This window comes from Plasmodium berghei, assembly GCF_900002375.2.
Source record: "Plasmodium berghei ANKA genome assembly, chromosome: 10".
NCBI classification, from domain to species: domain Eukaryota; phylum Apicomplexa; class Aconoidasida; order Haemosporida; family Plasmodiidae; genus Plasmodium; species Plasmodium berghei.
The window spans coordinates 833,669-858,983 of record NC_036168.2 but is presented as its reverse complement, the minus strand read 5'-3'; the positions used below and the strand labels follow the sequence as shown (position 1 = coordinate 858,983).

The window sequence follows — 25,315 nt, the reverse complement described above, 5'->3', positions numbered from 1 at the left end:
AAAACTTTAATTAATTTTAAAAAAACTATTACATTCTTATTTTTTTTTTTATGTTATCAATATACATATCACAAATGAGGTCCTCTCTATTCAAAAAATATCATTATTATTTATATTTTTTATTATTTTTTAAATTTTTATCACCCAAAATGAACATATATATGTCCTTATGTTATGAAGGAAAGGGTACATCTTGGGCCCTCCTCAATGCGTGTATATGAACATGTGTACTTATTATATACATATTTCTTTGCTACTTTACTACATTTTTTTTATAGCCAGTGAATAATTTTTGCATTTGGCCATTATAAGAAAAACCTTAAACTTTTTAACATTAACATTCATATTTGATTGAATAGTTTTTCTCAATTTATCTTAAATTTTATTTTGAATGCAAAAAAATTAATCGTTCATAATTTAATTAGACAATTTCTAACATGTTCATAAATTTTTTGCGAATATTATAAAAAAATATGAGCAAGTTTAAATATATATTAAAAATAGCTACCTGTTCATTTTTTTTTTGCACACACATACAGTAATGCGATAAAAAAAGGTATACTATTGCATTAACAACATATGTTAATTTCTACACTTGCATTATAAAGTTATATGATTTTTAAACAAAAAAAAGTTCAAAAAAAGAATTTCACAAAATGATATACAGATTTATGCAGAGGATATATTCCCCCTTAAAAACACCTGTCAAATATAAGCTTGTGTCCTGAATCAAGGTACTCACTTTTGGACACCCATAATTGTTGGAATGTACCCAAGCTAGCTAAAACAGACCCACCTAACCATGATGAGTATTTATTTTCCACGATTGATGTCATGTTTAATATTTTTACTTTAATTGAATTAGCAAAAGCTTCACTTTCTTTTAAAGAATAACATAATCGTTCAGATAAACCTGGAAATAATGAAGATCCACCTGTTATTATAATAGATTGCAATAAGTCTTTTCTTATATCTACATCGGATGATATAATATAATCTATAACTGATTGTGGTAATCCTTTGAAATTGCTTTCAAATTGTGAACTTTTAAATAAATCCTCAGCTATATCATATTTATAACTATCTATATTAATTTTAAACCCATCTGGTAATTCAAAAAATTCTTCTTTTAAAGAATAACTTTCATTATTAATATATTCAGAATGATTATTTAAATTGTTATCGCTTTCATTACTATTTATACTTTTTTTACATGTCTCATTATTATTACTTTCATTTGTACTATTTCCATTGAAATTATTATGTTCAACCCGGACTTTACAAACACTCTCTTTCATATATCTGATTACATCCAAAATAGCTTCCTCTTTATATGAATTGTGAATATTTTTAAACAAATCTATATTTCCATTATTATTACTACCTATATAACTTTTGCAAAAGTATGGCAAAATATTAACATTACTTTTTTCCAATTTATTATATATTAACCTATCAAAATAATCACCTCCAATATTATAATCCATTGAATTTTTTTGAAGAACATATCCTTCATATACACCATTTATATTTAACGAGCTAAACCCTATATCTATAACTAACGAATTTGATCTCCCTAAACTAAAGGATGTGAGTTTAGCTTTTTTAGCAAAATATAATGCAGCAACATTATATTTTTCAAATAGTATTTCTGTCATTTGTTCTCTTATTTTATTATTATGTATATTAGATTCAGATAAAAGAATTGGATGCTCACTAATATTTAAATTTAATCCACCTATTTTAAAAGGATGGATTATTTCATCATTACATTCATACACTCTTTTTATTTCTACTCCTTCTATTGAATATTCTAATATTTTTTCAAATACATCACTATTTAATGTAACTTCATTACTTACACTATCCTTATAAAATAAAGGTTTTATTCTTACATGTTCATGTCTATTATATATATTTAGCGGAAACTTTAATTTATTCGTACCTGCCCCCTTATTTTCTTCTTCCATATTATTAATATATCCGTTGTCATATATATCCTCGCCACATATGCTATTTAAAAATATTCTTGGCGTATCTTCTTGGTTGTGCCCTATTTTGGAACTATAAAAACCCAAATCAACTACAAGTGCTGAGATATCTTCTCCACCACATAAAAGGCTTTCAGTTATTTCATTTTTTGAGGTCATGTTTTTTAGAACGATATCTTCAAGCTTGTTACCATATGATATAATCACTTATTTATTCATAAAAAATACTATATGTATATACAATTTTGTTTATACTTCAATGCTTTTCTTTTCAATTGTATTGAGATGGAGGTCACTCCTGTATAAAGATTTATTTTTTTCTTTGGATATCCTCACAACTTTTTGTTTGATGCCTCCTGCAAACATGTGTTCATATTTCTTTCCACTTGTTAATGCTTTTTTATTAATCTATATACATGCATATATTTTGTACTAGTTCCGATGTATGCATTTAAGCTCTCAATGTTTCAAAGTAGCTAAAAAAACAAATACCAAATAAGTAATAAAATATAAATAAGGCGGGTTTTGTTTTAGTACTGTTTTATTCAAGGCAAATCTTTAGATCCTATTGTTTTAAGCCGTTTTCATTCTATTTTTTTTAAGTAGAAATGCAAAAAATTAAAAAGTATAATAATAAAACACGAAAAACATAAAAAAGTTAAATAATTTAAAAAAATTGTAAATAAATAATAGAATAAAACATTATAAAAATGTATCCAAATAAATTATATATATATATAATAAATTCCTAAAATATGCAGCACGTGTATGTTTTCTCCATAAAGATCCAAAAAACTATTATCGCAAAAAAAAAATTATATTAATGCATATATTAAAAAAAGGAAATGAGAACAAAAAAATTCCTAGCATTAATTTACCTTTCCATATCTGTATATATTTTATATAGTTTTGCTTATTTGCTTATAATTTTATAAGTTTTCTTCTTTTTTCTATACTAACAATTTTTGTATTATATATGTTCATTTGTCATTTTATACAATTACATGGTGTAAAAATGATGTAGGTTGTAATATGCTAACAACAAATTTAATAAAATATATATATAACATGATGAAAAAATAAAATTTTTATGTTATTTACACAATATATGTAAAACACGCATAAATGTATATTAGTTACACACAACTTAATCATGAATAATAAAAATAAGTAAAATATTTTGAAATGACACACTACTATGTTTTATTTAAAAATAAATATATATTAAAGCATTCTTCCTTTTTTTTTTATTTTATTAAAACTTGTAAAAGGATATGTATAGTTTATATAGACCAATCAAGCATAGGAGTTACAAGGTTCTCATAAAAAGTATTTCTTTATAGTCTCCCTGTGTATTTATTTTTCGTAAATAATTTTAAAGGTTTAACCGCACTTTCTCAACCTATTTTTCCCTCCAACTTTCTTATTTTACAATACTTTTTGGTTTTTGAATTAATAGACAAATTTATGTTTTTTCGCATATATATTAATTTTTTGCATGAACAGTAATGCGATGTTTTTTATGTATACCCATTAATGGGATTATAGATTTCAAAACATTTTTAAATGTGTATATTTATCTGACTTTATGGCTATTTTTTTTTTTTACTTTATTTAAATGGCTATTTTCCTGAACAATGCATAATATTTTTGATTGATGGAATAAAATTCATTAAAAAATGGGTATATTTTTTTTTTCCAATTTTCGTTTTACTTTTAAATTGTTATCTTATAAATATGTAACAAACGTAGAGAAAACATTTGCTTTTAATTTGTTCCTGAAATTGTATAATTTAAAAAAAAATGCTATATATTAAAAGGATGGTAAATGTCTTTTTTCCCTTTTAGCAAAATAAGAGCATAATAATGATCTTATATTTATATGCTTAACAATAATTATTTCACCAAATTTTCGCAGAATTGGTATAAATGATGCATAAAGGTATTTATTTTAACACATGAAAATAAAAATATTTTTTTTTGTTTAACAAATATGAAATCTTCAGACAAACGTGCTCATAATATTACACGGGTGTCTCCTCTTGCAAGCCCCAAAAATATAAATTTAAGAAATGAAAAAAAGAGTAACTCAACTGATAAGGGCAATCATTGTATAGTACATAAAGATGAAGGGAAGAACAAACTGAAATCTAGCATAAAAGAAATTTCAGATAAAAATATAATAAACCGAAAAATGAAAGAAAAACATATAAATATAAAAAATAAAGAAAGCGAAATAATGATAACTAGCGAAGGAAATAAAAAAAAAAAAATAATAAATAAAAATTGTTCTAGTACTATTATCAATATGGAAAAAGATGATTTAAATGCGAACAAATTATCACCACATTTGATGGAAAGCAATAGAAATAACTTCGATACAAATTTAGCAAAAAAAAGAGCAAATATAAATAAAATAAAAAATTCAAAAAAAATTGAAGAATATTATAGAGCCAAAACAGTTGATGCCAGAGGAAAGACAAAAAATGGTAGTCTCATATATGAAAACAACAAAAAGGAAAAAACTAAGAAAAGCAAAAGTTTTCATACAATTAATTATCGTAGTAAAAAAAATACTTTCTTGAATTCTTCTTACTCCTCTATTTGTAATGATGATGTTTTAGGGGCTTATTATGAAATGGACATACATGTAGAAAATCGTTGCGAAGAAAATAACGAAATAAATAAAAAAGAAATAGAAAATATAAAAAATAAGATTTTAAATAAATATAACAATTTAACTAGTGAATATAATAATAAGTTACAAATGTTGATTTATAGTAACATGAATAAAAATCTAAAAATAAAACTCAACAGAGAGAGTATATACACTTTTATGAGACTTGTATATAAATGTTCTGACTATAAATATGCAATTGGGTGTGCAATATTATTATTATTAGACAGATTGAAAAATCAACAAATCGAATTAAAAGAGATAGAAAAAGAAGAAATAGAAAATACAATAAATTCGTATAACTATTATAACATTATGTCATACAAGTACGCATTTAGGATCTTTTATAAAAATTATACATTATTATTAAAAGGGAACAAATGTGAAGAAAAAAACGAGTTTTCAAACTGCACAAATAGCCCCACAATATTTGTAAAAAAAAATATATGCAAAAATATTCGATTTAAAATAAAAAAGGAATTTTTACTAAATTGTGAAGTTATTATAAACATAGTTAATTGTATAATTTCTACAATAACAAATGACGATAAAAATAAAATTTTTTATATCCATTTAAATGCAAATCAATATAAAATTGTATCAAATATAACCGATACTGGTGTGAAATATAAATATGAACATCTAGCTAAGAATGCATATAAAAAAGCTTTTGAATTAGCATCCATATATTTACAACCAATAGATATTAATTTTTTAAGTGTAGCTAGCCATTATATATATTTTTTATACTCGAATTTAGAATGTGAACAAAAAGCTTTAAAAATATGTATAGACGTATTTGATAAATCTTCGAATCTTTTGGATAAAATAGAAGATACTAAACAAGCAGATAAGTGCTCACGAATTTTAAGCAAAATGAGATATAACATAAAACGATGGTCCAAAAAGCTAAACAAAAATAGCATTCTTTTTTTAAAAGTTTAAAAGACAATTCCTAAACCTACAATCTTATAACTTCGTATTATATCATGATATAGCATATCAATGAGATAATGTGGAATAGTCTATTATATTTTATGAATACAACAAATGTGCATTATTGTTGTATATATCATTTTCAGCACTTTTTTTTTTTTACTATTTTTTGCATCTTTTAACCTTTTTTTTATAGCTACCTGTAAAATGTACTTGCATATTTACATATGGAAATGTTTGTGTGTGAATATATAAGGAAAATATTGTCATGTTTACATATTTTCCATTTTTCACAAAACATATATATTTCAACTTTGGCTTGGATAAAGGAGAGGGTATAAACATGAGCTGATATAATATACATTCTCTTTTTGTTTTAAAACAACTGATTTTTTATGTTAATAGAAATTTTTAATTAAAAAAAAAAAGGAATAAACTATATTATATATATGCATGTGACAAATTAAATAATATTACAATAAAAAAATCTATGAAAAAAAAAAGAAATAAACAAATAAATTAGCACATTCAAAAATACTATTTTGAAGCGCATACACCATTGATCATTCAAGAAAAAGATGTTTTATATATTTTTGCATACAATAAGGGATTCGGATAATTCTCTGTTTTTCTGTTTGTATATAATTCGATTCATAAATTATTTTCCATCATTTTTCAACATTTTCCATTTCTTCTTCATTTTCTGCATTATTTTCGACTTTATCTTGAGTATCAATGGGTTTTTCCAAATCTGTAAGGGTGGAGTTTCCTTTTGTGGAATCAACATATTCATCTGGATTGACAAAATATGGGATTTTTCCTTTTATCCAATCATTAATCATAATTTTCGATACCGATATAATATCAGGTTCACCGCCTTTAAGAAGTTTTCCCATTTTTTTTGCAAGTATTTCTAAGAATTCTTCAGAGTTTGAAAATGTCAAATCATCTGGTAATTTATAGAGATTAAGAATAAGAGATTTATTAACCATTTTAAAAATATCATCAATATAATAATGTGGATTTGTAATTTTTTCTAATCGCATCGTACATCGTAAAATTTTATCTGAATCTTCAATATCATATGGGACAATACCAGGACAATCAATTAAATATATTTTATTTGTTAATTTTATAAATTGCCAATATTTAGTTTGACCAGGTATACATGCAGATATACAAACAACTTTTTTTTTCAAAGAATTGATAACTGCACTTTTTCCCACATTTGGATATCCGATTAAGCCTATATGTATATGTTTTTTTTTCATGTTTTTAAAAAATTGTGAATATTGTCTTATAATATTAAATAAATCACTTTTTCCAAATGGATTATTTATAGATGCATGATAAGCAATTGTTGGATATTCTTTTGACAAAATTTTGATCCATTTTTCTGCTACTGATGTTGGTATAAGATCAACTTTATTAAGGATTAAAATAATATGTTTATGTGCTCTATCTTTTTTTAAATTTTCTTCTAATTTTTTACATCTAGTACCAATAGGATCTCGTGCATCTAACACTTCTAATATTATATCAGAACTATCTATTACTTTATATAATTCTGTCCATATTCTTTTAGATTGACCGATCTTTAATAAATGATCTTTTATATATTTTTTTTCTACATTCGTTTTTTTATGAACTAATGAATTATCTTTATCGGTTTCGTAATTTAGTAATTTTTGTTGTGCATTATTAGCATATTCTTCTAAACTTTCAAAATTTAATTTGGGTTTTTTTCTTTTTTTTTTTTTACTATAAATATCATTATAATTTTCTATTTTTAAAAAATTATCATTTTTATATTTTTTAGTTACACAATCTTTTTCATCTTTTAATAATTCCATTGGTAATTTTGATCTTTTTATTACAACACTAAAAGGATCATTTGTATGTTCTTCTAATTTATTTCTAAATATTTCTAATTTGTTTTGACTTATAGTTCTTGTATTATTAAACCATTTTATACTTGGCTCTATTCTTCGCACCTCATTAATTTTTGCATTCATTTTTTTTAAATCTGCTTTTGTTCTATACATTTTTAATCTGTTTAATTTTTCTTTTGTTTTTCTTTTTTCTTTTTCTTTGTTTATTGCTCGATTATCCATTTTTACATTTGATACAGAGCTTTTCGCGAGCCGCGTGCTCCCAAGTTTCAAACTCCCTTTTTTTATCATTTTACCTGACTTGTTCAGAAAAAAAAAATAGCTAAATATCCACTATGATATGCTTATTTTTATCTCTTTAATATTTAGGGGAAGAGTAAATAAAGCATGTTACTTTAAATATAGTATTCTTAAAAATAAATAATGGTATATCCCTTTTAATATTGCTTAAATGTAAGCAAGTATATATTATATTTATAATGTTCATGCATTTATATATAATGCTTCTATGCGTATTGTTTTTTGTCTCTTTGTGTTATACCTTCACTTTGATAAATCCAACTTACATAATTTTATTTTACTTTATTTTATTTTGCGTTTTTTTATGTTGCGTTTTTTTATTTTGCTTTTTTTTATTTTTTATATTTTCAAAATATGCTATTTATGAGGCTAATTCTGTTTTCTACCAACATGCTATTCCATTAAATATTTTATATTTATGTATATATTATATATTTTTTTTTACCAATCTTTTTATTATATATTATAGTGCATACAATATTGTATAATATTTTTTTTTTTTTATCAATGAGTATATTTTTATATATGTAAAAAATATTTCATTTTAACTACATGTATATTTTGTTTCGTTTTTGACTGAAATTTATAGCTCCAAATTTAATAATAATTGCTATTATTACTTTTTTTTATTTTCGTTTTACATTTTTTAATAGCATAAAAAATTGCCATTCCCCATCCCCAACCTTTGATCTCTATATGCATATTAATAATTACTTCATTTTTAATAGTAAAAAAATGATACCCAAATTCAGTCCAAAAAATGTAAAACGCATATAATAGGCAATTAAAATTACTCTCTATAATATATTTTTATTTAGTACATATATTTTTAGCATTAATTGAAACACATTACATACATATATTTTTCTTATATTCATAAATATGTGTCGTGTTTATGTATTTTTATTTATGAGAAATGGACAAAAGCAAACATTATATATCCCTAATAAATAATATTTTCATTTTACTAATTAATATATTTGTTTTAATACAAAAATAACCATATTATATACATATTCGTTCCTATATTACGAATTAAATAAAATTATCAGACAAATAATTAATATGACTAAAATATACAATTATTCGGCTAATAACTATAATTTTTTTTTCTTTTTACTAATTATGACTCAGTCATGCAAATATGAAAAAGTACTAAGAATTATAGTTATATCTTTTATGAAATCTAATTTTCAAAATTATATATTTTTTATATACTATTATAATATAAACTTTTTTAAATATTTGAGAATAACTGTTTTGTAGAATAACATAAACACCAATTGGATATAGAAGACAGATAAATTAGGTATGATATAGTGCCATTTATTTTCCGTATATATATGTATGTATTATTGAAATGTTATTTCGTAAAAAATATACAATGCCAAAATTGTAAATTAATAGAAATACATACTAAATAAATATATGTTAATTGAAAAATCATGTATCAATTTAAAAAAAAAACAGAGGAATAAAATACTATGCACTTTCAAAGCACGAATCTCATGAAATAATACAACTTGTTTTTAAATTTCATTTTAACTTTTATTGAATTGGTTTAAACCCTTTTTAAAACAATGACTATTAATGTTATTGTTTTGTTATAATTATAAAAATATTATTCACATGAAATATTTTTTTATGAATTTATGCAAATTTGTATGAACTGGTCAGGATAAAGTATATGCATTTTTTTGTGTCAAAACAAAACGATACATTGAAGCTACGTATTTCGTTTACATCGTGTAAAATATTTAAAAAGGTATATGGTTCCATTTATTCACACTGTGTTTGCCATGTAATATAACATGCAATACTAACTTGTTTTAATTTTGTTCATTTCTATGCATACAATATACCTATTGGTGAAAAGACAAACCAAAACATATTACAAAGATATTCTTTTGCTTTCATTCTATATTTTTTCCTTTTGTTAGAAAAAAAAATAAAATTGGAATTTTTGTTTGCCTATACACTAGTTTGCCACTATTATTCTAATAATATTACTTTATTTTATGAACAGTCAGAAAAAAAAACATACCTACAATTACGATACATTTTCGCACACGTATATTTAGTCTGCGATAAAATATTTTTTAGTAAAAAAAAAAATATGATAAAAATAAGACAAAATAATTATGAACATGCAATATAATTTTAATTCCTATTTTCCTGAGATATAATTTCATTTAATGTCAAAATGTTTTGTTTAATACATGATTATTTTTATTACTTTTATTTGTTTGTTAATTAATTTTATTTATTTTTTTTTTACTAATAATATTCGTGCATTTGCACATGTAAATTTTTGTTTCATGGAATAAAACTTATAATTGTTCTACATTTGTTCATTCATATTTTTATTTCTGAATTATTAATTATAGCTGAAAGGGAAACGAATTTATTTATTCTAAATTACAATTTTTCATACTTATGTTTTTTTACATTGATGTCATATAATGTGATAGACCTTGCCCTATATGTACTCGCCACTTTGTCTTTTTTTTTGTCCATATATACCAATTTTAAATAAGTGAGAAAAGTTTAAATAAATTGTTTTACAATTATTGTATAGATAGTTGTCAATTTTACTAAATTCCAATTTAGAAAAATATTAAAAAATATAAATACTATTATTAGTTGTGATTAAATGGCTATTGTATGGGATGCTCATAAATAAGAGTGGTATGAATACAATGGGGGAACAAAATTATATGATTCATAAATTTTTTAAGAAAAATGAAACGAATCATAAAGAAGAAAACGATTTACAGTGGTTTCACAAAAAAAATTATAAACAAAATACAATAGAAAATAAGAAAAATATAAAAAACAAAAAACAAACTCCTAAAAATCGAATCAAATATATAACATATACAAATAATGAAAGTATATGCAATTTTTATTCATGGCCTTGTCATTTTGTATATTTTCGGAACCAGACCCACACTCAAACTAAATGCACTAAAAATAAACATATTAAAAATGATGAAACTAAAATGAAATATCATTTAGTTCGTTTTTCAAGCTTAACAAATGTTAATAAATCGACTAGCCAAATGTTATATGATATGAACATGATAGAGAAAAATATTTCAAAAGGTGATTCTACAAAAGAATTGTATGTGCCTCATATATATAGTGATGAAAAAAAAAGAAAAGGAATTTTGAAAATTGAAAAATGGAATAAAAAAGAAAAAAAAAAAGTTCGCATAAATATATGTTGTGATAATAATAGTGATAAAATTGGGGAATGTTTTATTTCAGTAAGCAAACAGGAAGTAAGTTACCCCCAAATAAAGAATGGTGATAATTGTAGTTTGCCACAAATAAATTGTAAATCATACAATAAAAATAAGAGTATTATAAACATTTGTGAAAATGATGAAATCCGACGAATAATTAGTAATAGTAGTTATGGGGATAGCTTTACTTATAGTGATTTAGATGCATATATGGGTGAATATATGGATAACATAGAAAATGTTTCTTCAATTGCTCCATTTGATTTAGAATCAATACATCTAGCTAGTAATGATGGTAACATAGAATTAATAAAATATTTATTAAAGTCTGGAATAGATATAAACAGTAAAACAAAAATAAGAAAATATACAGCATTACATATATGCGCATCTAAAGGAGATATAAAAACAGTAAAATTTTTAGTAAATAATAATGCAGACATAAATGCATTGACATACAATAATGAAACAGCATTGTGGTTTGCATCTATATCGAATCATTTGAATGTATGTAAATATTTATTACAAAATGGGGCATTATCATATTTAAATAAAAAAGGAGATTCAGCTTTGCATGCTGCATCAACTATGGGTAATTATGAAGTCGTAAAATTATTAATAGATAATTCAGCTAATATTACACATTTAGATGTAAATTTGTTAGAACCCATACACTATGCATCTTTTGAAGGGCATAAAGGAATTGTAAAAATATTAATGTATAAACAAATCGAACAAACTTTAAAAGAAACAATGGATAAAATTATATATAATATGAAAATATATAATGTGTATACAAAAAATTTAGAAACTTATTATTATTTTAAATATAAATCAATTATTAAAAAAAAGGTTATGAGTAAAATATTATGTTGTGTTATCACTTCAGGGAGCTATAAATTAGTAAAATATATTTTAAAAAAAGGAGCAAATGTAAATTATTTTGATATACATCTACAATTATTTCCAATACATGCTGCTGCAGTATCTGGAAATATAAAAATATTTAAAGCTCTAATTCACAAAGGAGCAAATTTATTTGTTAAAACGCCATGTAATAATTTGCCTATAAATTTAGTTGAAGATGTAGAATTAAGACAATATATTTTACAACAGTCTCGAAAAATAAATTTAAGAAATGCATGGATAATACGAAATAAGAAATCTGATCATATATTCTCACATTTATCATATGATATTTTTTATCATATATGTTTATTTTTCTAAAATGATAATTATATATATAATTTGCAATAAAATAAATATAAGAAATTATTGTATATTTTCTAACAATGATTATCTGTATATTTTGTTACATTTTTGAATCATTTTACTTATTTTTAATTATAAAAAAATATATTTTTTTTTTGAATTGTTTTTTCATAGGCTTTAAATTTTGTTAATTGTGATTTTCAAAATTATATTGTCTTAATTTATTTCGACTTTTATTTTCACAAATTTATAATGCGTCCATTTTCAGCATCGTTATTATGATACAGTAACGGGCATTTTCACTTTTCTCAAATTTGTTATATTATTAGTTAACATAAAATTTGTTTCCACCCTTATTTAAAAAGTAAAAAAAGTGAAAAAAAAAAAAATAATAAAAATATAAAAAAAAGTAAAAAAAATAAAGTGATTAAAAGTTTGGAAACATTGCATATCAATTTTAATGTTGCACAAACATCTGATGATCATCAATTAGTTCTCATTTTAGGAAAATAAAATAAAATATTCTTGTAATAAAATATAGCATATATTGCTATATATATATAGCTAGCTATATGTTATAATTCTTTTAGGCATATAAAAATAATATAACTATAAAAAAAAAATACTAAAAATAAATGTCGGAAGTTTATAGCATTGAGCCTAAAACATGTGGAAAAGTAATCATATATACCAGCCTAGGTGAATTGGAAATTTTGCTCTTCAGTAACGAATGCCCAATAGCTTGTAAAAATTTTATTCAATTGTGTTTAAATAATTACTATAATAAAAATAAGTTTTTTCGAGTTATTCCAAAATTTTTAATTCAAACGGGAGACCACACAAATACTGGATTACGTAATACAACATTATTATTGCATGAAAAAAATATGTGTATATATTTACATCTCGAATAATGCAAAAATAATAAGCAGAATAAAAATATAGCATATGTATACACCATTTATCAGACTTTGAATATTCCAAATTTTATGATCTACATATAAACTTTTTTTTTTTTTTTTTTATATTCAATTAATTTGCAGATAATGAATATGCCTTTAAGGAGCCTTTCCAAAATGAATGTAATAGTCGATTAAAATTTTTATATATGGGATGTGTAGCTTTTGCTAATTTAAATATAGACAATCCATCTAACGGTAGTCAATTTTTTATTACCCTTGATAAATCTGAATGGTTAAATAACAAAAGTACTTTATTTGGAAAAGTAGCTAAACATAGTCTATATAATTTGATAAAATTTAATAATATTAAAACTAATAAAAATGATGAACCTATAGAAGATATCCCATATATTGAATATATAAAAGTTATTGAAAATCCATTTCACCATTTAATTCCTTCTATTCGTTATGAAGAAGATAAATTAAAACAAAAAAAAGAGGAAAGCTCGGAAATAAAGCCTAAGAAAAGTCTAAAACCAAATTTGCTTTCTTTCACTTTTGAGGGAAGTGATGCGGATCAGGAAGAAGAAAAAGAGGAGGAAGAAAAAGAGGAGGAAGAAAAAGAGGAGGAAGAAAAAGAGGAGGAAGAAAAAGAGGAGGAAGAAAAAGAGGAGGAAGAAAAAGAGGAGGAAGAAAACGGAGAGGAAGAAAAAGGAGAGGAAGAAAACGAAGAGGAAGAAAAAGGAGAGGAAGAAATGGAGGATGAAAATGAGGAGGAAAAACAAGCAAAAATAAATTTGCTGAAAAAAAAAGCAACTGAAATAGAAAAATTGAACCCAAAGAAAAATAAAAGTCCCTCATCCTTAAATGAAATCACAGATTTAGTAATATGCGCATATGTGTGTAAAATAATATACTGTATGAATGGACAAACTTACACTAATTCGTTTTGGCTGTTTCAATTTTTTATTCAGGACGAAGAATACTTGAAGAAAATAAAAAAACGCAAAAAAATGTCCAAAAAAGAAAGAGAAGAAGAGGTTACTATAATTCATTATTACTTATTCCTTTGCATTGTTATTATTTTGCACTGTTATTACTTTCCACTGTTATTCGTTTATTTATTCGTTTACAGTCACTTAAAAAGTTAAAAGAATTTGATAATCGCCTGAAGGAGCTTTTTTCAAAGAAGGGTTTGAACAAAAAATAACAACAATGCGTAAATAAAAAAGTGTTTAATAAAAACACGTAACTGATTATGCTATCACAAGTTAATGATATTTCGGATAAAATACGAGCATATATATATATATATATATATATTTGTGTGCATATTTTATATAGTGGCAAACTTATTCTCATGTTATTAGGTAGTCAAAATACTGTATCGAAGCCCGATTGGATAAACACAACAGGGTTGAAATTTCGCATTGATTCCTCCAATGTAATAATTTATTTATTGTAGTTATATAATATGAATGCGAATAAAAAAACTAATTTTTTTTCTGAACAGTCATAATTTCTTTACACAAAAATATATTGATAATTTTTTTTTATTCTTTCACAGGCTTATGACTATGAAGACCTTAAAAAAAATGTATGAACGTTCATAAAAAATTGTCATAAATATGTGTGCACATGCATTTCATCCTATTAACTAACATGTTATGCTGCTTCATTTGATTAATATATCTCCATCATTCTTACTTTTACTAAATTATTTTTTTGATTTTTATAATTAAAGGTTGTGGATTCGATGGACAACGAAAGGAAAGAAACTTACAACCCCAATTTTAATATGAAGGTAAGTATATATATATAATCGAAAAATATATTTCATTTGATGTGCTATATACATACATAATGCATGTATCCAGAGACAATGATAGGCGATATAAATAATAGTATTAAACAAAATATAATTTGTTCGGCATGTGATATGTAACTTTTTTTGTGCCTTATTATTACAGAAATATAAAAAGAAAAGAGAAAAATAATGAAAATAATAAAATGAATTTTTATATATCTTAAAGGATATTTATTTTTTTCAAGCGTATATATTTTATACATATATATATTATGATATATTTTTTGTGCGTAAACGAGTTTTTTGTATTCCTTTATATATTTATCTTTTAAGAGATTCATATATTTTTGAATTTAAATTTTTTCTCATATTTTTTTGTTTTATTATGATTATTATTTTTAATACACCCAATTGTGACTTGGCAATTATGCCATAAAAAAAAATAATTTGGGTGTGTAAATTTATTTAAAAAAATAAAAATTGTCGCTAGTGCATGCATTGATAATACATATATATAATATTTTTTTAATTTCAATGATTTAATTGAAATATTTTATCTTTTAATTTTTATTTTATATATAATATAAAAAAATAAACATATAATAAATAAAAAAGGGAAAACAATTCAAAAATAATCAGATAATAAATGATGTTTATATATGTGGGGAGCTAGCATAATGTGTCTCCATGGAACTTGTTCTATATATTTTTTTTTCATTATTTTATTTTTTGGGATGAAATAATAAAGCTAAATTATTTTTTTTAAATAACAAAATACAAGATATGTAATAACACAATTTTATATTTTTCCATTTTTGGTATTGTACTGAAATACCAACCATATATATACACATATATACGTATATATACACACATACATATCCATACACATATTTTATCATCATTTGTGTATGTGTTTATAAAATAACTATATATATAAATAACATATTTAAAAAAAAATATGAATGTTTATAGCGTTAAAGACATTGTTATGGTATATGGCCACAAAGCAACAGTTCAATGGATTGAGTATTTATCCAATACAAATAACAAAAATGAAACAAATAAAATATATGCAGTGAAATATTTAAACAAAAATGGCTATATGGATGGAATATACAGGGGAAAGAAAATGTTTACCCCTGAAAATGGATTAATAGTAATATGCTCCCATGAGTCTATAAAACCGTATAATAGTAATTTTCCAAAACCTGGATATATATATATATATTTCACAAATAATTATTATAAATTATGTTTATCATTTGTTGTATTATCTTATTCAGTACTGTACTGTTGATTGATTGGCTCGTTTATTTATTTATGGATGATCCACATACTGTTGTATATATATAACCAAACAACTAATGTTATTATTCTTTAATTTAATATATACATATATTTTTAATTTTATATTTGCAGCTGAAGAAAGCGCTTGTATATTTATACAAAAAATTTATCGAGGATATCGTTCTAGAAAAGAATTCCATACAAATGTTTGTTGCAAAGTTTGGAGAAAGTTTGAAGATTTACATGAAAATATAGTTCTGAACAATCATGAGTAAGAAAATGATAAACAAGTGTTTGAATAAATATGTACTTATATATGTGTATATATTAATATATTTCAAAAATAACATTTCAAAACTTATATGATGAAATATTTTATTTTATTTTCAGAGAAATTTATATCCCTTTAATGAAAAAAATAAATGAAGATATACAAAGTGGTATTATTCAATTTAATTCCAAATATTTTTCAAGTAATTCTAATCAGATTTCTTCTGGTTCTACTATCTCATACCAGGTAATCCATTGATAAAAAAAAAATTATATATTTTTTTATTATTCAAACTTTTGGGAAAAAACAAATATTTATATTTTTTTTTTAAGATGTCTTATGATTCTAACATTCCAAAACTGAAGGATAAAGTAAACAGGAAATTTGCCATTGAACTTTTTAATTTTTTATTAATCACAAAAAATGTAAGATATAATAAATAAATGTATAATGTAGTCAATATAAAAATAATATAAAATGATATTTTTCATGATTTAACAATTTAAACCTGCATTGAGTTCATTGCATTTTTAGTTCAGAATGAGTATATACATTTTTTTTCATTACATACATATTCAACATATTTATTTTCATTCATCTTTTAGTATGTGCTCCCTATCAGTATGGTATATAAAATTTTAAATGAAACTAAAAAAATGCTTTCAGAAAATATCAAAAGCTCTGTATTAAATTTGGATTTAACTAAAAAATCGAAAGACACAAAACTGGTTGTAAGCTGATTGAAGAAAAAAAATAATTTAATTTCTAACTAATTGACACTTATATACTTCGCTTATTTTATATCTTATTCACACATGAATTCTCAAAATTTTCCGATTTTTTTAAAGGTATTAGGAGATGTCCATGGACAACTAAATGATGTTTTGTGGCTCTTCAACCGATTTGGATTACCCTCGTCAAACAACATGTTCGAATAAAATAAAAAAAAAGGAAAAAAAGGAAAAAAAAGGAAAAAAAAAATAACACATTTATTTTCACATTTTTTATGCAGCTATATATTTAATGGTGATATTGCGGATAGGGGGCAAAACGCTGCCGAAATATTTTTTCTTTTATTTGCTTTTAAACTAAGTAATTATGATAGTGTAATAATTAACAGAGGGAATCATGAATGCTCTTATATGAATGAAGTGTATGGATTTCATAATGAAGGTATTGATTTAAAAGTTCAAAATATTTATTTAATTTGTATGCATGTATAACCATGGATATGTCATTTTTTCCTCTTTTTCAGTTCTCTCTAAATATGACGAGTCTGTATTTGACATATTTCAAGAAATATTTGAACTATTAAGTTTATCAGTGAATATTCAAAGTAATTAGAAATAACAATTTTTTTTGTTTTTTTTTTGTTTTTTTTTGTTTTTTGGGTTTTACTATTTTGTTATTTTTTATGTTAGACCAAATATTTGTAGTACATGGTGGACTGAGCAGATATCAGGATTTATCGGTGAAAGATATTGACAAACTAGATCGAAAAAAACACGAAATTCTTCATCCTGAAAAATATGAAGATACAATAATTTTTGATTTGCTATGGTCCGATCCTCAAAAAGATAAAGGTATTGGAGGTAATGCACGAGGAAATAATTGTATAGCATTTGGACCGGATGTAACAGAATCATTTTTAAAAAAAAATAAATTTGATATTATAATTAGATCACATCAAGTTCCCAAAACATTAAAAGGTATTGAAAGTCATCATGAAGGGAAATGTATTACTTTATTTTCTGCATCTAATTATTGTAACAAAATAAAAAACTTAGGAGCAGCTATTATATTTAATCAAGACTTAACTTTTGAAGTTCATGAGTACATGTCTCCATCTCTTGATGTGATTAGAGAAACTTTTGAAGAAAATCAAAAATTGCGAGAAAAGGTTTTAAATTCTTCTAATATTTTGGAGCTTGAAAAAAATGTAAGAATCCTGCCCAGGATCATTTCTATCACTACGCATTTGATTCTATCACTACTCATTTGATTCTATCACTACTCATTTGATTCTATCACTACTCATTTGATTCTATCACTGCTTATTTTTCCCCATTTTAGGAACAACGAAACAGCAAACAGATCCCTCCCGAAGGAGCATTAACTGATATATTGAATTTTTTGAGCACACTTATATGTAATGAAAAAAATAATCTTTGGAATAATTTGTATGAAAAAGACAAAGAAAACACTGGAAAAGTTCATATAAATACATGGAGGTAAGAATCTGAAAAAAATATTCATGAAATAAATTTGTTCATATATTATGATCCATACATATAATATGGATATACATATGCTTTGATTTTTTGAAGGGAGGAACTGGAAAAACTTACTAAAACGAAAAATGTACCATGGATTTATTTATGTAAAAAATTTAAAATGATTGAAAATAATCATGTAAATTATAATAATGTTCTAAGCCGATTTAAAATTAATTATGATCCGGGTCAAACATTTTTAAAATCCGAATGGAAAAATGAATGTTTTGAACATTTATATGAAGCTTTACTAAAAGCAGATTTAAGCTTAAGAGAAACATTGATGATATTCGATAAAAACTTAGATGGAAAAGTATCTTTTTCAGAATTTGAACAAGTCTTAAAAGATTTAAATATCAGTAATATAATATTTTATCAACATTTTTCCATGTATGTTCATATTATTACATATGCATGCTTAGCATTGTAAACGTTGAATTTTTTTTTTTTTTTCAGATCTCTCAGCTGAACAAGTCAGAATATTAATGCGTTTGATTAATAGTAACTCATTATGTAACAAAAATAGGATTCAAGAAAATGATAAAATAGATGTAGCTGAATTTATTGGTAAAATGAGAGTATGTTATCGTTTAGCTATAAATAAAGAATATATTAACAATGCGAAGGTTCAAAAATTAATTGAAACAATTGGAAAACATATATTAGCTGATAGTTCAGAAATTGCAAACTTCCATTATCGTTTTTATGAAGAACAAGATGAATCAGAAAATGCAGATAGAAGAAAAAGATCTAGTGTGATTAAATCTGTTGCATTATTTCAAAAATTTAAAAATTTTGACAAATTTGGAGATGGTAATAACCTTTTGTACAAAAATTAAAAAAGCATTTCAAAGTTTGTTAGTTCATTAGTACTTGTTTTCTTATTTCTCATCTTTTATATTTTGTAGAAAATTTTCAAAATAATTATTTTTTTATTTTTATATATAGGTTATTTAGATTATTCTGATTTTGTAAAGGCAATAAAAAATTTTGACATGGACAAGATAAGTAAAGAGGCGGGATTTGAAGTGGATGATGAAATATTGTTGGAGGTAAGTATTAAATATATGAATGTGTAAGGATGTATATTTGTTTCGAATGAATATGTAGCTATTTGTTCATGTACATTAACTAATGATACTTTATTAATAACAATATATTTCATCATATATATAATTTTTATTTTCTTCCAGCTAGCTAAATCGATAGATATAACAAAATCATCTAAAATTAATTTTTTGGAATTTTTACAAGCTTTTTATGTTGTTAATAAAAGTAAATATTCTTATGTTGACGAGGTAATTATTTCTTTTCTTTCCCCATGTTTTGAAGTCATTTATCTTTTTCGCCATACTTTAATTTTTTTTTTTTTTGATAGATATGGTGCCATATATGCACAGTTATATATGAAAACAAGTTTGCTCTCAAGAGGTGCATAAAAAATTTAGAGGATAATTTTCACGGGAAAATCACAAGCATCCAACTTAGGCACATACTGTTAGAACTTAATAAGTTATTGCAGGAGCAGAAACACTCCAAGTAAGAAAAGGGCGAAAAAAAACAAAAAAAAACGAAAACCCATTCACCGGTATTTCCACTTTTACATATTTTGTTACCATTTTTAGAAGCAAGCCTTTAACTGAAGAACAGATAGATCTTTTGTCTTATATCGTTGAAACGGACGAATCTATTAACTATGATGAATTCTTTAATTCATTCAAACCTGTCTATTATATATGATGATAAAATAGCTTGGAAACGCACACATATTTTTTTTGAAAATTATACTATAACTTTTTCATTTTGTTTTTGTGTGTACCTACAAAAATAAGGAAAAAAAACATATATCACAAGGATGTAATATATGATATAAATATATAACATATCAATTTTTAATTTAAAATTTATGCATTTTATATTTTTTATTTATTTTTTTTTTTGTTTGGCTTTAAAAAATGTATAACATTTATTTTTATCAACCTTTATTAATTTTTTATATTTTTTCGATTTAGCATATATGCATTATATATATGTTTGTACATATTTTATTAAGCGTAATAATGAATAAAATTTAAATTATTTTGTAAAAATGCCAAAAGTGATAGAGGAACTTAAATTGTTCTTAACAAATTTATCAGTAAAAAATTATAAAAATAAAAAGCTGTAACTGTGTCACGATGTTAATTCTTTTACATGCTATGTATTAGACAATATGTGGTTTTAGAATTTCAAAATTAAATAACTTGTTATTACTATAATTTTTATTTTCGTATTTTATTTTTTAAGAAAGGGTCCAATACAGTTGATACTAGTGATTTGCTGAACTCAGGTTCATTGAAAACAAAAAAATAAAAATACAAGAAATAATGTGATGTACACTCCTAATAAGTAACTACTATTTTATTTCCTCTAAAGGTGTGGCTGACGAATCTGTTATTTTGAACATTAAAGAAAAACTTGGAGATTGTCCTTGGAATATACAAAAATTAATAGACGTAAAAAAAAATAAATAACATATAATATATATATTTATTCAATGTGCTTGAAACATGCGTGTGCATATATTAATGTATATATTTTATATGAAAGTTTCAAAACCATCTAACCTTGTGGTGATATTGATCCCTGTTCATAGCTAGGAATTGGAATAATTGAAAAAAAAGAAAAAAAGGGAAATTGTGAAGAAAATTATGAAAGTGAGTATGGAAAAGAAAACGAACTTGAACATGAGCATTATAGTAGTGATGATCTAATATCCGAAGTTGAAAAAATAAGTATATGTGGTAGTGATATGGAATATCAAAAAAAGTCGACAGCAAAAGAAGAAATAAAATATATAAATGAATCATCTCGTGAATATGGCGAGTCGATTGATGAAAATTTTAAATTTATATCATATGAGCATGCAGAAGAAATGTTAAAATTTATGATACAAGAAAATTATATAAATATACATCCAATTGCTAAAGAGTTTATTTTATTAATAACTTTTGTATTTAATTGTATAAGAAAAGAATGTTGTAAAAGCAGTTCTTTAAATTTTGAGCAAAATACGATGTCTAATAAGAAGAACATTAAAATACATAATAATGACGAACAGGAAAATAATGTAAGAAAAAATATGAACAAAAAAAAAAATATCATAAAATTTATGAACACGTTAGGTAAACAAAATCATATTTTTTTAAAAAAAAAAAAAAAATCACCAGAAAAAAATAAAAATAAAAATAAAAATAAAATAAATACTGTCAATAATAGAAATTATGGTAATGCTCATTTAAAAGAGGATGTTATGTCTAAAAATAGCAATTATAATGGCAACGAATCGAGTACAAATTTCATGCAATATATTTACAATGATTCAAGAAATAACAATTATCAAAGCGAACTTAGTAAATTAAACACATTTACCTCATTTAACTCTGAAGCACAACCCCAAGAAACCGATAGCGTAAACAAAGGAATTTTTGATATAAATGTAACATCACACATAGACAATATCAATAAAGGAAATAATTATGAGCGTGCTAGCAGTAATGATAATAATTATGACAATAATAAATGGAAACATAATAAGTGTTTAACTGATGGCACATTTTTAAGCCTTCTCGAATCAGAGGAGTGTGAATATAACGTAGATGATATAGAACATGCTTTTAGCCAAGAAAACATGAATAAAGTGTGTGCAATTTTTTATAAACACCTGAACAAAGTCAGGAAAATGAATAATGATGAACTAGCTAAAAAAAATATAAATATTATAATGATACTTTTTTATTTAACGAACAGGTATTTTGGAATTTATTTTTTAAAAACAATTAATATGTATGTTGAGTTATATTATATTAATAAACAATTTAACGAATATAAAAACAAAAATGAAAACATAAAAAATAACCTTAGTAAAAAAATAGACAAATATTTAGAACAATTAAAAATAAGCGAACAACATGTAGAAGAATTCGAAAGTTTTAAATTAAATTATACAGAGTTAAAAAAAGAAAATGAAAAATTAAAAAATGGTAATAATATAATTCAAAAATTAAAAAAAAAAATTAACACTATAGATAATGAAAAATTGATGATAATAAAAGAAAATGAAAAATTAGAATTTATCATTAAAAAAAAAAATATGTTAATCGAAAATAATAAAATAATAGAAAAGGAGAGAAAAGATGAAATAAATAAAACAAATAATAAAAAAACTAAACTTGTCCTAAAAAAACATTTCCCTTTATCATCTAAAAATATATCTAACATTTCAGTGCCTATTATTACAACCAATAATTACAACATTAATAATATAAACAAGCATAGCGAATTAGTAAATAAAAATGTAGAACATGGGAAAATGTATAACAAAATAATAGGAGAGGAAATATTAAAAAAGATTTTTGATAAAACAAACCAAAAAGATATAATCAAGAAAGAAAAAGGAACACAAACAGTAAGTACCTCCATTATATGTAAAGACGAATTATCGAATTATCAAAATTCAAAATCAACACAAGAACAATATGTATCTACAAGTAATAAAAAAAAAAAAAACTATGATGTGTGCATATTATGTGAGAACAAACAAAATTATAAAATATTGCAACAAAATAATGAACAGTTGGAAATTCATAATTTTGAAAAAACAGAAAAATCTGGAACAATTTCAACAATTTCCTATGCAGAAAAAAGCGAAATATCATCAAATAAATATGTAGAAACATTAGAAATAAGTAAAAAATTTATGAAAGTACCAAACTATAAAAGTATACTAAATTATCAAACGGGAAATTATTGTTTCCATTTTTTATTATTTTGTAAGAAAAATAAAAATAAAAATAAAATTTTAATTAAAAAAGATTTTAAAAAATATATAATTTGTCTAAATTCATCAAATATGGGAATACAAGATAATAGTTGCTATAGTATAATTGGCATTAACAGAAAATTATTAATAGAAAATATATTTTATTTTGTAGCAAACAATATTTCAATTTTTGGTGAATTTTTATTTAATCCGGACTTAATTCATGCTTGTTTGAGATATTTTTCGAATAATTTTGCTGACAATAATAATAGTGGAAACTTTAATATTAGACATAATTTAATAGATGATGAAATAAATAATTATGTTCTACCATTTATTAATTACTTTTTAAATATATATACGTGTGTATATAAAATAAAATATAACATATATTGTTCATACAAAGAATATCCTCATTGTTCTGATCCAAATCATATAGTTAATTTATTCAATTCATATTATTTTTCTAATAAATATTTTATCAAACAAGAAAGTAGTAAATATGCCTTTTTTTTGGAAACCGATCTAAGCGAAACTTCAAATGTAAACAAAATTACAGAAAATGTAGAATGGGAATATTATAACACACTTAGCATAATTGTATTCAATGCGATAAAAAAGAAAGGATGTATCATGCTATCAAATTATATTTTAAAACGTGAAATAAAAGTGAAAGGTGATGAAGAAAATAATAACAATAATAGTAATAATAATAAACCAAATAATCTAAAACGTTGCAACAACAATCTTTTATTTGATATAAATAATTTTACAATCAATCTTATTAAGCATGAGCAGCATAGCTGGGGGTGTTATAAGAATAGGTATTTGCAAAAAAAAACACATATATACAACGAAATTGATAAGATATGTAAAATTTGGATGAATGACAACGAAAATGAAAATATAAATTTGATTAATCAATTTAATTATGAACTAAGTTCTAAAGAAAATGGCATATGTTATCAACCCCCCAATAATAATATATTTATGCCAAAATTTGCATTTTTAAAACCAAAAAAATATAGTATAAAATGCAAAAATACGAAAAAATATACTCAGAACTTAAAGATGGATAGAAAAGACATGTCCAAAATAGATAAACAAAGTGATAAACTTTTTAAAGTAAATTCAAATAAATATATTCCAAATTTACAATTTTCAAACTTTTATATAAATACAAATGGACAGACAACATTTAAAGTTTCAAGCTTCAATTGCTTATGCCGTTTTTTTAATTTTTTTAACAAAAATAATAATATTTATTTGAAAAAAAACCAAAAAATTGCACACAAAAATGTTAAAAATATTATGAGCGGCAATAATAAAAGTGTTAAAAAAAAAAAAAATTCTGACAAAGGCATAAATACTAATTGCTCGAATTATTTATTACTAAGTAATTTTCTTCAATTGGTATCCTTATTTGTTTCTTTTGTTTTTATATTTTTGCTTGATATATATATTCTAAATAATTCTATATTTTCTTTCTTTACATATCTTGTATTTTTTTTTGCATTTATTATAACTTCACTATTAAGAAGTATACTATATATAATTAGTATTCCTTTATATAGTAAAATAGATATACAAGATTCTTTGGATTATTTTTCAGTTGCTTTTATACAAATAGTAAATTATGCTCATGCCTTTTTGTATCAAAATGAAGATCTTATTGAATATATATAATGTTGAATGTACAAAAGTATCATGAAAAT

General features: G+C 23.2%; 7 protein-coding genes across 7 annotated transcripts; 5 read left to right on the top strand and 2 right to left on the bottom strand.

Moving 5' to 3' along the window:
- Positions 1-692: 692 nt before the first annotated feature.
- On the bottom strand, positions 693-2,150 carry PBANKA_1020600 (actin-related protein, putative; the record flags this gene model as incomplete). The annotated part of the gene is made up of 1 exon (XM_034565294.1): positions 693-2,150. The coding sequence occupies one exon, from the start codon at positions 2,148-2,150 to the stop codon at positions 693-695; it is 1,458 nt and encodes a 485-aa protein (XP_034422005.1).
- A 1,834-nt stretch (positions 2,151-3,984) lies between these two features.
- Positions 3,985-5,613, top strand: PBANKA_1020500 (14-3-3 protein, putative; the record flags this gene model as incomplete). Its single annotated transcript, XM_034565293.1, has 1 exon — positions 3,985-5,613. One exon carries the CDS (start codon positions 3,985-3,987, stop codon positions 5,611-5,613), a length of 1,629 nt encoding a protein of 542 aa, XP_034422004.1.
- Positions 5,614-6,272: 659 nt separating this feature from the next.
- PBANKA_1020400 (nucleolar GTP-binding protein 2, putative) lies at positions 6,273-7,787 on the bottom strand (the record flags this gene model as incomplete). Its single annotated transcript, XM_034565292.1, has 1 exon — positions 6,273-7,787. The coding sequence occupies one exon, from the start codon at positions 7,785-7,787 to the stop codon at positions 6,273-6,275; it is 1,515 nt and encodes a 504-aa protein (XP_034422003.1).
- A 2,678-nt stretch (positions 7,788-10,465) lies between these two features.
- Positions 10,466-12,271, top strand: PBANKA_1020300 (ankyrin-repeat protein, putative; the record flags this gene model as incomplete). The annotated part of the gene is made up of 1 exon (XM_034565291.1): positions 10,466-12,271. The coding sequence occupies one exon, from the start codon at positions 10,466-10,468 to the stop codon at positions 12,269-12,271; it is 1,806 nt and encodes a 601-aa protein (XP_034422002.1).
- Positions 12,272-12,891: 620 nt separating this feature from the next.
- Positions 12,892-15,155, top strand: PBANKA_1020200 (peptidyl-prolyl cis-trans isomerase, putative; the record flags this gene model as incomplete). The annotated part of the gene is made up of 8 exons (XM_034565290.1): positions 12,892-13,111; positions 13,300-14,042; positions 14,133-14,198; positions 14,294-14,351; positions 14,529-14,602; positions 14,726-14,755; positions 14,903-14,962; positions 15,129-15,155. 8 exons carry the CDS (start codon positions 12,892-12,894, stop codon positions 15,153-15,155), a joined length of 1,278 nt encoding a protein of 425 aa, XP_034422001.1.
- Positions 15,156-15,926: 771 nt separating this feature from the next.
- Positions 15,927-20,539, top strand: PBANKA_1020100 (serine/threonine protein phosphatase 7; the record flags this gene model as incomplete). Its single annotated transcript, XM_034565289.1, has 16 exons — positions 15,927-16,161; positions 16,388-16,526; positions 16,646-16,772; positions 16,859-16,951; positions 17,132-17,257; positions 17,375-17,454; positions 17,539-17,699; positions 17,782-17,862; positions 17,948-18,465; positions 18,600-18,757; positions 18,854-19,158; positions 19,256-19,612; positions 19,748-19,851; positions 19,993-20,097; positions 20,178-20,338; positions 20,425-20,539. 16 exons carry the CDS (start codon positions 15,927-15,929, stop codon positions 20,537-20,539), a joined length of 2,865 nt encoding a protein of 954 aa, XP_034422000.1.
- Positions 20,540-20,888: 349 nt separating this feature from the next.
- Positions 20,889-25,286, top strand: PBANKA_1020000 (conserved Plasmodium protein, unknown function; the record flags this gene model as incomplete). The annotated part of the gene is made up of 4 exons (XM_034565288.1): positions 20,889-20,936; positions 21,086-21,128; positions 21,215-21,294; positions 21,435-25,286. The coding sequence occupies 4 exons, from the start codon at positions 20,889-20,891 to the stop codon at positions 25,284-25,286; spliced, it is 4,023 nt and encodes a 1,340-aa protein (XP_034421999.1).
- Between the last annotated feature and the right edge of the window lie 29 nt (positions 25,287-25,315).